The 14,198-nt window shown below is 32.4% G+C and overlaps 1 protein-coding gene across 7 annotated transcripts in view; it reads left to right on the top strand.

Annotated features, from left to right (window-relative positions):
• The window catches only part of LOC128190197 (fibropellin-1-like), a 123,494-nt gene that overhangs the window by 99,651 nt on the left and 9,645 nt on the right, over nt 1-14,198 (top strand). For 6 of the 7 annotated variants that reach the window (XM_052862143.1, XM_052862141.1, XM_052862142.1 and 3 more), the window contains exons 2-8: nt 4,919-5,029; nt 5,877-5,990; nt 6,108-6,218; nt 8,816-8,923; nt 9,105-9,212; nt 9,867-9,974; nt 10,836-10,943. In XM_052862143.1, coding sequence (XP_052718103.1) covers nt 4,919-5,029; nt 5,877-5,990; nt 6,108-6,218; nt 8,816-8,923; nt 9,105-9,212; nt 9,867-9,974; nt 10,836-10,943 — 768 coding nt within the window. Of the gene's footprint in view, nt 1-542; nt 962-4,918; nt 5,030-5,876; nt 5,991-6,107; nt 6,219-8,815; nt 8,924-9,104; nt 9,213-9,866; nt 9,975-10,835; nt 10,944-14,198 lie in introns of those variants that run through there. The other variant, XM_052862139.1, reaches the window with a different exon arrangement.

Raw genomic sequence — 14,198 nt, 5'->3', positions numbered from 1 at the left:
AATATATGACGTTAAAGCGTATTGTTATCAAAGGAAGCTGATATATATATATATATATATATATAGAGAGAGAGAGAGAGAGAGAGAGAGAGAGAGAGAGAGGATGTTTAAGAAACCGGATTCTATATACAATAATTTACACGATTTCTAATAGACCCTAACCCATAATGATATTCTTTAACTTAAATACTTTGTCCAATTAATTTAATTTATTATGAATGAACAATTCAATCTATAATGATTATGTTGTGATATGGAATAGATATGATGTTTGTTTTTTAATTCATTTTTTAAGTTTGAAATTGTTCTCAAAAGAGCTCCAAAACGAATATAACTTATAAAAGCTATTATATTTACTTGATGGAATGCCCTCCCCTTGATATCTGGTACAGACATGATAAGATAATGTTCATACGAATACAACAATAATCAATTAAATGTTCCCACCGTATATTATTGACCATCAACGTCGGAAATCACAAGGCGATCCGCTTTAAGTGATTGTTATCCGACAGCTTTTCTTTTGTTTTTGTTCGGTCTTTGCTATCGTGAGATCACTACTTTAAATACGATGTGTTTATTGCAATTATTGCTTGAAAGAAAACGAATATGAATCGAGTACTATCAATACTTTTGATTTCTATTACAAATTGTCTGCTTGTAACAGCAGAACAATGCAAATTGGATGGATCTGACGACTGTCATATTTTTACATGGAGATCCTGGGGAAGTTGTAATGGCGTTTGTGGACACCAAAAACAACACCGAGAACGCGTATTCTGTTGTGATGCTAATCTGAAGCCACACAATATTGACAATTGTTTAAAGCATTGCAATTTGTTATCCAACTTCGAAAGATTTCAAAACAAAACATGTCGTGTTTGTGAACATAATGGTACGCTTATATCCGTATCATCTCCATGTAAATGCAGTTTACGCTACAAAGGCGATTGTTGTCAAGGTAGGAACAATTTCTCAGTTTTTTTCATATTGGTAGTTGTATGGTGTTTCATTTCAAATAAGAATGCGTTCTTTTCTACCGAAGGTTTTCAAAAGTTAAGCTTTTCTTATACGTCTCAATTAATTTGTGTCAAGCATTTTAAAATCTTTTCTTTTATACGTTTCCTATTTATTTCTCGAATAATTTTTATGAAAATATGCATTTTGTACCATAATTTATATTGGAAAAATCTTTTATCCATTCACGGGACTCTTCGTAAAATATCAACATCATTCGGGTACTTTTAATGTCGTTTGCATTGTGTATTGAAAATTGAAGCGATAGAGGGGATGTTTTAGAGAAGAGAAACATGACTTTTTGCTTTAGTGAATAAATTAATATGAGCACAAAGCTATTTATAATCATTAATTCAATAGTCAAAATGTGGCTGAAGCCGAAACTTGGACTACAATAAAGTTAGTACATCTTTTTTAACAAATACATGACATTCAATTTGATTGGGGTAAAATAGTATTCTATGTAGTACATTTGAAAGCAATTTTACAAATATTTCTTCAATAAGGCATGCCCAATGACACTTCTTTTCACTTTGCGTATCTCAAAATACCGATTCTTTTATTTCTAACATTATTATGGAATGCTGATATTCCTTTAGTTGAAAATTTTAATAAAATTTAAGAGTTTTATACATTCCAGATAATCAAATTTTTTTGTGTATCCACTGTTCTTATTAATTAAACCTGTAATGTTTTGCATTTTTAATGAGTTTGCTAACATTGTAAAAACGTGAGCTACGACTACCTGATCAACCTATACTTAAAGTAATGATTCTCAAGTGTTATTACATACATTTTGATATGTTCGGTAGTCTACAGATAAGCACCTATTAAACCACCTGGTCGACATACCCCAGTCTCTATGGAACATCCTTTAAATTAAACGAAAAAGCCGATCTCACCAATAAAGTTGAAAGTCTTTTGTAAATATTCAGATTTAGTCTAATTCCTCCACGTAAACGATGATATATGAACATTGAAAGACAGTTTGCACGTTATTTTAAGTTTCTATCTCCCCGACAAATTACTGTCGTTATTGGTATGAACAAATATGCTCTTGCTATCTTTTAGAACTACACTTATTTAAGTGAAACAAAACAAACCAAATATACAGAAAAATAAAATTGTTAAAGCCCCTTGATACACATACATTTGCGCATTTAAAAGGATCAACGAAATCATAGGATGGACAGTTTTAATTCGTATCCCACTGAAAAAAAATCATACTTCATGTCACATAACATCATTATATTTTACATGTTTTAATTTCATTTTCATTACAATAAGAACCTTCTTAATATATTATAAAATAACCTTAAAACAGCCTTTTACATTCAGTTTCTTTAAATGGTTAGAAGAAAAATCTAACATAAACGTTTAGAACAAAGATTAGAAACCGGTATTTGTTTTGCATAGATTTTGCAATAAAGAAAATGCATATCAAAAATACTTAATGTTGCACATTTGATACAAATATTTTGGGCATACACTTAGAGCTTCTGTCTCTTAAATCGAGCAGTACATAATCTAAATAAGCTTTACATTTGTGTTGACGACTAAACTTTTTAGTACTTACATTCCAACATGTATCTTGTTTTCCCCTCCCTTTATTCTTTTAAAACGTATCTGAAATAAATAATGCGGAGTAACATACTTGATATATAATGAAAAATAAAATTATAAAAATTCATGCCAAAAATTATTGAATTTTTAAAGTAAAGTGAATAAGGATTTCCACTTTCGTTCAATCATTTTGTTTCTGAAATTATGTAACTGTTCCATTGAAAGATTTTATGAGAACTTTTGATTTTTGACTTTTGACAATATTGATTTGCTGCAATTCATCATATCTTATAGATTTGTCTCGTGGGCTTTATTTACTTTTTGATCATTTTTTATCAAAAGTTATGCTTTTGAGTTATTACGTAATATAATTTATTTCCTTCAACAGTCATCATCGTTTTTGGAAGGTTGACAGGGGATGACTTGAACAATTTTATTTGGAAATATCGATTGTGAGCCAAATTTATTTCTATCATTTAGAGTGTAATGTGAAATCATTTGCTTTTTGAGAGCAGAATTTGAAATTAAATAAAAAGTTGTTCTTTAAAGAACTTTCGAAAAAGAAACAATACACTACGAAAGTTACAGATATTAGCATTTACAGGTATGATATTATTAAGTACAGTGTAATTTGTTTTTTTTTCACGTGGATATATTATGAGTATGTGTTATTATCTCGCAAAGCATGCAACTTGCCGTTTGTTATGAAAAAAAGATTAATTTGCATATTCTTTTTATGACCTATGTACGTAATAAAATCGTTTACATCTTTACGTTTATTTTACATTTAAATACATAACTTCGTTTTATCTTTTATGTCAAGTCAGTTATGTTTATTGGTTAATACAGTGCAGCTAATTTCAAAATCTTTGTTCTATTTTATCTCTCTCTCCCTGTCTGTCTCTCTCTTTCTTCTCTCTCTCTCTCTCTCTCTCTCTCTCTCTCTCTCTCTCTCTCTCTCTCTCTCTCTCTCTCTCTCTCTCTCTCTCTTCCAATGATCAACAAAAAATCGACAACACGTTTAAAAAATGAACAACATCCTAAAATTAAAAATCAAAAGAAGGTTCAAATTTTAAATTTTAAATTGAAACAAATATCATTAATTGATGAAAAAAATGTCATTTCATGGTTGATTGATAATTTACGTCAACCAAGATTGTCGATATGTTTTAACATCGTGTGCATGATAAAATGTAGAGAATAAAAATGATTAAAAATATATTGGGATATTTTTTTCAACATTATTGCAATATCAACACACTATGATCGTTCACCATTTTCATGTTAAATTAAAATATGTTTAAAATAAGCCAAAAACAGCAGCACGCTAACCACCCAAGGAGCCTAAAAGAAACGCATACCATAGTTTCTTGCTGGTTGCTCTTTAGCGCAAACTTTTTTTCTGAGGAAAGTGTTAAGACCTGTGATCATTTAAATCATGGGGAGAAATACTAATCGTGTGATCTCTGGACAAAGGTCATTATCTTGATCAAGGAGGATCCAAATATCGATGCCATTACCGTGTTTCCCTGTAGATCCCAAATTATTTGTTCCAATTTACGACACATCACAAAATGTAAACAAAGTATGTTGGAAACATCATTCGTTAACACTATTAATCAAATTGTTAACGTTTGATATATTTATTTTTTATGCAAACGTACACTTAACCTTAGATAGCCATGAAGAACGTTCAAATAAACATTTGTTCCATGTGATTTTTTAAAAATCAACAAATTAATAATGATGTTGAGTATATTTATTAAGTCTTAATGACTGTCATGCTTAAAGCAATATGAGCTGTTGAATTTTTGAATGTTATTTTAGTTCAAAAACCTGTAAGAATGATAAGTCTGCATGTAACTTACACTTTTATGATAAATAAGATTTGATAAAATCGTTGATTTTTGTCAAAATAAAGATTTTTCTTCTAAGAAATATAAAGCAAACTGATTTTTGTACAGGATGACAATAATTCAATTTGCTTCAATTAACGCTTCTTAAAAGCCTTTCCCTACAAAAATAAAGCTAACAGAAAATTAAAACCTGTGAGATTTTTTGTTGTTTTATAAGAAAATAACATTTTCGTAAAAAAATTTAACATGAAATTTGCAGCTCATATTGTTTTAATATAGTCCATTTAAATAAACCATTTTTAGGTTGCTAATTTTAGATTTTGTTACTCGATTATTTCTGTATGGATATAGATATTAATAAACTTGAACAGCATTTCAGAGAACCACAAAATCATGCAATGTTTAACCAAACGGATTCTAAAAGGATGAAATGTGTTGCATACAAATTTTCAATAAATGATTGGCACATTGTTTTGTTTTAGATGAGGTGAAATGCAGTGACAACCCCTGTAAACATGGAACGTGCTCTGACCACTCCTCCTCCTTCATCTGCTCGTGTGACCCTGGATACAAAGGCATAGACTGTGACACGCGTAAGTACATGTTTAATTCTTTTGGAAAAAATGCTTCATAAATTGTAATACCTTTTGGCTAGAGAAGTGTGAAGACAATTTCCAAAGGCAATGCCTGTTGTCTAAAGCACTGAAACACTTGTCAAAGGTGTTGTTCAAGAAAAAATAGACATATGAACGACTACTATACATATAGATTATATATCCACATTCATTCTTATTGTAACTCACCTGAAATTGAGATATTCTCCTTTACCTTTAAAAATAGAGAGCCTTAAAACAATAATATCTATAGGATAAATAAAAAATATTACCGAAACATATTTATTTCTGTAGAAAATTATATTCTGAAATGATTTGACAAAAATTGTTAAAAATCCTTTGGGATTTTAAAATTTCGGTCGGAATAGAAATTTCCCTTTGAAAAATTGTCAAAAGAATTTGGTTCCTGGAAAAAATACTATTATCCCGAATGTTATAGATTCCTTTAAATATTACAGAAAATCAAAATAGATACTCAAAATATTATGTAGGGAAATAATTTGTCCATCGTGAATTTTCATTTTTCTATTAGATTTTAATATTTAAAGGATTTGAAAAAACTGTTGAAATGCACAGTTAGAAAAAGATTTATTATGACAAATATGTTTAATATTAAGAAATTTGTACGTAAGATTAATGTAAAGCTAACACTTTGGCACTGGCATAATTACCTGGCTTTTTAATCAAATACTAATACAATGTGTTATGTTTAATACAATGTGCTATGTTTATTGGCATCACCAACATACTAGTACGCGAATTAAAAAAATAAAACAATGACGACACTTAATTTTAAGAGCCATAATTGTCTAAATCTCCAAACTAGGTAAGACATGCAGCGAAGGAATCACCTGTCAGAACGGTGGTACTTGTCAGGACGGACCAAATGGATTCCAATGTCACTGCTCGAACAAGTTCTCGGGAGAGTTTTGTGAAAAGGGTAGGCTGAACAATACTATCTATTGTAATCCCACACAAAACCATAAATGAATATATTCAATCTTTTAACGTTAGACATGTAATAATGTTTGACTAAGAGTTTGTTTTAATTTTTAAGCTATAACATGCAGTGACTCCCCATGTCAAAATGGAGGATCGTGTACCAATACAGTAAATTCGTTTCAGTGCAAGTGCCCTCCTACCCATACAGGAATTTTATGTGAAAAGGGTATTTAGATATAAAAGTAAAACTTTTTTTAAAAAACCAGAAAAACTGGCCATTTGTTCAAAACAATACAACAGGCTGTTTAATTTAGATCAATTTATGTGTATAAGAGAAATGATCTTTCGTCGTTTTATTCAACTCGAAACAAAAAGATATCGTGCCAGTATTTGTTGATAAGTGGGAGTGGTAGGTTGGCAGTTAATCTGGTTACGACTAGGTAATAGATAACTTACAAATCGTCGGTGATGACTGAAATTGATTATTACCAGTTGTTCTGCTTGACATTACACCTCTCTAACGTTATAAAAACAATGACAATTTTATACATGTCTGCATTCAGCTCATTAAACACTAATACCCTTTACAGAGAATAATATGTCATTTATCATAGATAATAAATGACAGTAAATTATTTAAACTTCACACATAGGTAAGAGTTTTAAACTTAGAGATAAAGAATACTTACAATGTGGTAATGAAAATTGCCAAATCACAATTTTAGCACCTTAAAACAATAGATGTGTTAAAATGTTATGACTATTAAACAATAACCGCATGTTCGGCATATAAAAAGAAGACCAAATATTTTAACAACTTCTGAAAATCTGAAAGTAAACGCTGAAGCTCATTCATTTTTCTTTTGTTCTGTACCAACAGTTCTCTCTGGTCTCTTAAAGTTCACTTTAAATAAAGATTTACATATCAATTAAAGATCATTATTGATATAATGTACCTATCAAAATATTGCTATATTAAAAGATTAATATTTAGGTGGCGTGAAAAAATGACCATAACAAATCGTCAACAATCTCAAAAATCCATAAAACGAAATACAAATTCAAAGCACAGCAACAAGGCGATATCGTAGTATTGCTTATGCTACGATTTTCCCAAGTTGACGTTCAACCGTATTTTACCTGTCTATCTTAAGGTACATCACTACACCGAGACTTATACTTTTTTAAGACAAGATGGCGATTTAAATGTTTTGTTTAACTGTTTGTATCAATCGTTTCAGATGTATATCGTCATAGCTCAGTGGTTAACTGAGCGAGTTTGATCACAAACCACGGTCGCCGTAGTTCGACTAAAGTGAGATCGAACTCACTTTAGTCCGACTAAAATGAAACCGTGGTCCAACAAACGGAGAGTCTCTGGTCTGTCTCTGGTCAGGTAGTTTAAAGATGGCGGCGGAAAACGAAACCTCCAAAAATTGCTTTTTTTAATCAGCACAACATGCAATGTGATAAATTTGTGCGTGCACACATATGATTTAATGTGTTTACAAGGTATTGTCCGTCCTTTTTTTATGAACAGTAAAAATTTGAGTAGCAATTAACATCTTTCTCATTTTTTTAACCAGACATCGACCAATGTGCGTTCGAACACAAACATGCGCACCATAAGTTTTCCTTACTACCGTGGTTTAACTCTAGTTAATGATCGAACTCGCCCCCTATCGGGCTTGTGAACCGCAGGTCACGAGTTCTAATCCACCTAGGGCTTTTGTTTATGTTTACTAAATAATTTTTTTAAAAATATCATTTTTTATCTAAAAATGCACATTTTGTCGCCTATTAGACATATATACTTCTTATCCATCATGTTTTTCTTATCATTATCAAGTAATTTTCATCTGATTTGAGAAACTATTTCAAGGTGTAGTGAGGCACCTTAAGACTTTTTATAGAGCGACGTGTTAAAGTACATTTATCGATAGTTCTAGCCAGCAAGTTGTTTCGCTTTTTAAGATGGACGAGTTGTAGGCATGCCGTATTCATCATCTAGGAAAGTGCGTTATAATATATATGTCTTTATGTAACCGAGCAGTCAAGGAAGATGATGAAGATGGAGTGCCGTGTATATGGAGTTTTTTTAAATAATGAATATAAAGGCATCGACCTACAAGATAATACATTATATGAGAAAACTGGCAAAATGAAAGAAACTACATTAGCTATAAGTTACCCTAAATACATTATACGTTTCACAAAAAATCAATTACAGTGCGTAGTGTAAAGAAATCTAACCTTTGAACTTTACAGACACATTCCAAGTATTTTAACTTTAATTATAAAAATACACTTGAGTATTAACCATGCAATTAAAATAAAATCAGAGACTAAACATTTCCACTGATAAGTAAAACATAAGTTAATATGAAATTTAAACACCATAATATGTTACGGATATCGACTGGATAGTATTTTCTGGAAACGGTATACTGCTCTACCTTAATTATAATTATAGGTAACTTATGTAAATACATAGCTTCAATATAATTGGTTAATATTATGAACCAATGAAATTACAGAAAGGAAGAACTCAATTCACTTGCGCAGTAAAACTTTGACTGATATAAATTTCAGATTCTATCAAACAAATCAAAAAATAGAAAAATACGAAACGAATAAGTACACATACACATATTAATCTACAATCACATTTAGTTCAGATTCCCGAAGAAGCAAGCTGACTCTTCAAATGATCAATTTTTTGTGTTTATTATATAATTTATATTAATATTTCATCTTAATTTGTCATTTTGTATACTAACAATCTCACTTAACTGTGGTTTATTGCCCTGTTTTTTAATATAGTTATTGAATGTATGGACACCCCATGCGTTCATGGTACTTGTCAGGACACGAGTACAGGATTTAACTGTAACTGCGACCCAAAATTTTCCGGATTTACTTGTGCCACGCGTAAGATCTTAAATATATCAATAAGGCAATAATTAAAAACAATCGATGATTTTATTGTCGTGTTGTGTTAATATGTGGTAAGTGTTGCTTAAAAAATATATTTAAATAATTGATTTTTGAAAGTAATTAAAATAAGTTTATAAAAACATTAACGATCGGCATAAAATTTATTTTCTTTAAGCCATCAAATGCACATCTAATCCGTGTATCCATGGAACCTGTTCCGATACCCCACTGGGATACAACTGTCACTGTGAAGAAAAGTACACAGGGACCAAATGTGACAGTCGTATGTATACATGTTTTTCAAAGCATTTTCTTCAATATTAGTATATCGAAATGTCCAACATGCATTAGCTTCATGATCTTATTAGATTGAACAAAAAAAATCCAACATCTGGGTGCTTTATTACATGCGATCGTAATTTAACTAAAAAATCATAAACAGATGAATCTAATGATGAGCAATATTTTATTGCGGAATGTTTTTCTGAAGAGATCATGGTAAATGAAAATTATGCAAAATAATTTAATAATAGTAACGATAATGCGTTTGATTTAAACTTTTGATGATAATTTGGGGCTGATATTAGTTTCAATCAATTGCCTTTAAACGTAGGTTCAAAAACTTGAATTTAAACCTTACAGTTACCTTACTTGCTCTAGAGAGCAAAAAGAAATTGACTTGCAACAATACTTTGCTTTAACGATAAACGTTAATAAGACTAAGTGGCTATAAAATAAAGAAAGAAAAAATACCAACCCTGTGTTTAAGCGTTTTTGAAGTCCATATTCTGATTTGTATGTTTTTCTCAACATCTCAAGTTCTTGAGACAAAAAAGTCTTGTGAACAATGCATGCAAATATATATCTAAAGTAATTTTGATTATACATATGCTATACAAAATATAGGTGTTCGAAGTTGTATATCATTTGGTTTTAGTGATACCGTGTTCGTCTCAACCTTGCTTACACGGAACCTGCACAAACACCCCGTCTGGATTCAGTTGTGCTTGTGATGTGAAGTATACAGGTGCTAAATGTGATCAACGTACGTATACTTGATGGCTTCAGAAATATCCTTAGTTTATAAAATTGATACTAATATTAGACTACTTATAGGGTAAGGGGCATGATCACGATTTTGGTCTTGTATAATGTTTCTATTTATATCTAATGTCAGCTGGCGAGATATATGCTGGAAACTGAACTCACAATCCTATGTTATTTTTCAAGCCGATTTCTTATTCGATTCGATCATGAACAAACATATCTTAGCTTTTTACATTCAAATAAGGTTTAAACTTGGAATTTGTTTTCCAACATACAAGATGTAAAAAACCCATAACCTGAGCATTGTTTATATAACAAAGAATTGGGAGCTCCGTATCTTGCTTATAACTTGACGACTGACACTAAAATTGTGGTCGACTAATTGAAATTCCTTACTAAGGCATTGCAAACGCTCAAAAAGGGAAATGCATTTTGATCAAAATTGTGACCCTTTAATTAAGGATTTGATTAAAGTTTTATATTATAACGTTAGCGCTTCATCATAATGTAATATAATATTTATATTTTGTAATATATTTTTTAAATGAGATAAATGTTATCCATCGACTATCTTTTAATGATATTTTCAAATTCAAAAACAATCCATTAATTCTTTTTAAAAATTGTCACTAAAGTAACATATTTAAAGCATTTTTATGTGCAATATATCTACAAATTTCAATCTGTATATATTGTTTTTTCTATTTCAGTTCCATTTTGAGAAAATCTGCGCAAAATATAACAATTTGTTTTTATTTTCAGAAAAATCAGTGTAAATAATTTGTTCGTTTGTATGGACTCAGCATTGAAATTTTTTAATGAAACCATGTCTTAAATATAATTAATGTGTATTTTCCAGTGGTAAAGTGTACATCTACTCCCTGTGTCCACGGAGCATGTTCCGACACACCATCAGGATTCCAATGCTTATGTGATATACGCTACACGGGGATCAAGTGCGATAAAAGTATGTAGGCCACTCCAGTCAAAGTCACCTTTCCAATCTTTTCGCAATGTGTGAGAAGTAATAACTTGTTTGCAAAAGGGGTCATCAAAATCTGTGGTGTTAATTTCTTTAATATGTATCAAGATTTTGTTTTATAACTACTCCAGATTTGCGAAAATATTTAAGAAATAAAGCATCATTTGTTAATACATGTATACATCGGGATATAAATACAAGTTGGTCATGTGATAAAACCCCATCAAGCCGAAAGGGTTTTTTAACTGGCCAACCTATATTACTATACCGATATACATTCATATAATACCTTATTTCTAATATTTACATTTATCCCAGATACCTGATAAATAACATTAAAACCAAGTTATCTAAAAATAGTTTATTTGGCGCTTCTGGCCGCGGTGAAATTATGGGGGCTACCGCAGGGCCGCCCCCAACAAAAGCAAGCAAGCAAAAAGCAAAGCAACAAGCATTAAGCAAACATGATGTAATCAATAGGCAACTATGACGTAATTGTGACGTCATCAACAAGCAAACATGACGTTATCAACTATCAATAAGCAAATATGACGTAATCATGCACTGGGTAACCGCAAGTGCATTAACGTTATAATGAATATTTTAACATTACTTAAGCCATATACATAATATAAACAATCTTGAATGACAAGTAAATGGACACAAATTTTAACATGTGCATATCCATCATTATGGATTTGAATTAGGATCAACTGTCCAATATGACGTCATGAGCGTAGAATATGTGTCGACTCTTCCATTTGTGTTGAGGTGCGGTCGAAATACGCCACTTGCAAGGGCCATAAATGCCTCATGTCTGATGCAAGTCTATTACGGGCATTTATGGAACTGCAACCGCCATGATGGGAGGACCAAAGACTATTAGTGGCGGCGGCAGTACCTCAACACAGATGGATGGTCACCGGCGGCCAGAGCTTGCTCATTTTCTTTCTCCTTCAACCTTGAGTAACGATGTAACAACCTTTTCAATGTTTTCTAGGAATGAATCGTTTCCCCTTTTTGACAAATGAACACCATCATAATGAAATATTGTTGGGTCCTTACTGTCAAACTGAGTATGTTTAATAAAACTCTCACCCATAGCCGTAACTAACAATATTGCATCCCTATTCACTCTTTTTCTTGAGTCCTCCATGGCCCTAATATCCTCTGACTACCTCCAATTGAATCTAGGGGGCAGGTTTGACCATACCAATTTAGAACGAGGGAAAAGCTTGGCTATTTGCTCCAGTGTGTCGTGGAGCTTTTCCAACAAAGACTTTAACTCAATGAGACCTAAACTATTTGCTCCGCAGTGTATAATTAAAATATCCGGGTCATTCTCAGTTCTTCGCAGCACTCGAAGCTTGGGAATTAACTGACTAAGGACCATACCTCCCACTAGCCTTGCCACCATATTTCGGTATTAGCTATTCCAAGGTTTAATCCCCCCTTTCGTTCCCTGGACTCTATGCTTGCTCTCTTGACTATGGAGGATCCTATGACCCACACTTTATTGACACCTATGTGCACAAAACTTGGTAGATGTTAAGCTTAGCTAATATTTACTACAAATAATGAATGTATGATAGAAGACTAGCCCAATAATGCTTATCATGAACGAATACTTGTTAAGCTTCGCTACTTTTTACAACAAATGATGAATGTATTATGGTATATAAGACTAGCCCAATAATTCTAATCATTAACGAATAAATGTGCGATAGGCATTAGATTGCCATCTACCTGCCAATAGGATGACCTTTTGTGTTTCGCCCTGAAGCGCCAATGTAGTAGCTGCTCCTATCCGAAAGGAGTGCGACTTAAAATTCTTACCATCAATGGATGACTTTGCCAAGACCTTAGCTAGGACTGCACTAAACTGATACCGTGTTAGTGGTTTCCCCGAAAAATGACAAAATAATGGCCCTGTAATGCTTGGGCGCACTTGCAAAAACTTGCAGCCTTATACAATGAGGTTTCATAATTGCTATAGCAAAAAAATTGAAGGTTTTGGATAATGGTTTGTAAATGTCCAGTGTGATTGGTAACCGTGTGTCTGCTGTATTGGTGGATCTTCTCATACCTTGGAGTAGCTTTTGGGTGACAAAGTTTTTTGTGGGATCATATAATGTATGACTTTTGCTTTTGAAGCTTATCGCTGCAATGTATGATTTTGCAGTCGAGTGTTTGTAGTGTTTTATTGATAGATAAGCAATAAACATGTTCAATTGTGTGTCTGGTGGCGGTCAAACCAGTGACAACCCTTGGCCAATACGAAACTGTTCAAACGCTTGGATCCCTACCCTGTATGCCTCGCTAGTGTTCACTGACATAGATGCACTGAATAAACGCTCTATTTCACTTGAGAGAGAATTGCTCCGGAATGGGCTGAGGTTTTGTGTCTGCTGCAGATGCCAGGCAGATGCCAGGCTCCTGAAAGTGTCCCAATTTTTGCGGGAAATAGAGTCAGCTATTTGATAAAGTTTGACTGGGATGTGGTTGGCTTTAAACTGAATATTGTACTTTAAAGCAACTAGCATAAAGGCTTCACTAATGACATGACACGCTCTGACCTAGATGACTGTTTTTTAAAATATGAACCAAAGCTATGGAAAAGGATAAGTTTTTTATAATACAAGAGGCTACCCCAGACCATCAATGACATCACAATTGGAACTAACTCTAGAAAAGTAATATCACGCAAAATTTCATTGTAAACCCATTGTTCTGGCCATTTAAGGAACATCCATTGGTCCTGAAAATAACAACCACAACCTAATTCTGCTGACCATGCACTATCTGTGAACAGTTTCAGTGTATCTGAGGTACTCCACTCACTGTCTGGAAAGTATACCACCCCATTAAAACTCTCCAAGAATTCGATCCAGGTTTTCATATCTTGGCGCATGGAACCAGATATCCGAATATGATGATTTGGTTTACTAATTCCTATCATAGCATTGTAAAACTGGCCCACTAGAGATTGTAGCTCCGACAACTTAATTTTCTTCTTACCTACCCAAAATTTTAATAGAGTAGAAAGTTGATATACTTTCTTCTGTGGAATAGAGATTTGCATTTTGACCGTGTCGATTCCAGCCCAAGAAACACTAAATTATTAGTGGGCAAAACTGTTTTCTCTGCGTTCAAAGGTACACCAATTTCCGAACACAACTCCTCAAAATTTTTCATAATACATTTACACTGACTTGTGTTAGCACTCCCTATGAAGATGAA

This window comes from Crassostrea angulata, chromosome 6 (assembly GCF_025612915.1).
Source record: "Crassostrea angulata isolate pt1a10 chromosome 6, ASM2561291v2, whole genome shotgun sequence".
Classification (NCBI taxonomy): domain Eukaryota; kingdom Metazoa; phylum Mollusca; class Bivalvia; order Ostreida; family Ostreidae; genus Magallana; species Magallana angulata.
The sequence above is the reverse complement of the archived record's forward strand: the minus strand, read 5'-3'. Positions and strand labels throughout refer to the sequence as shown.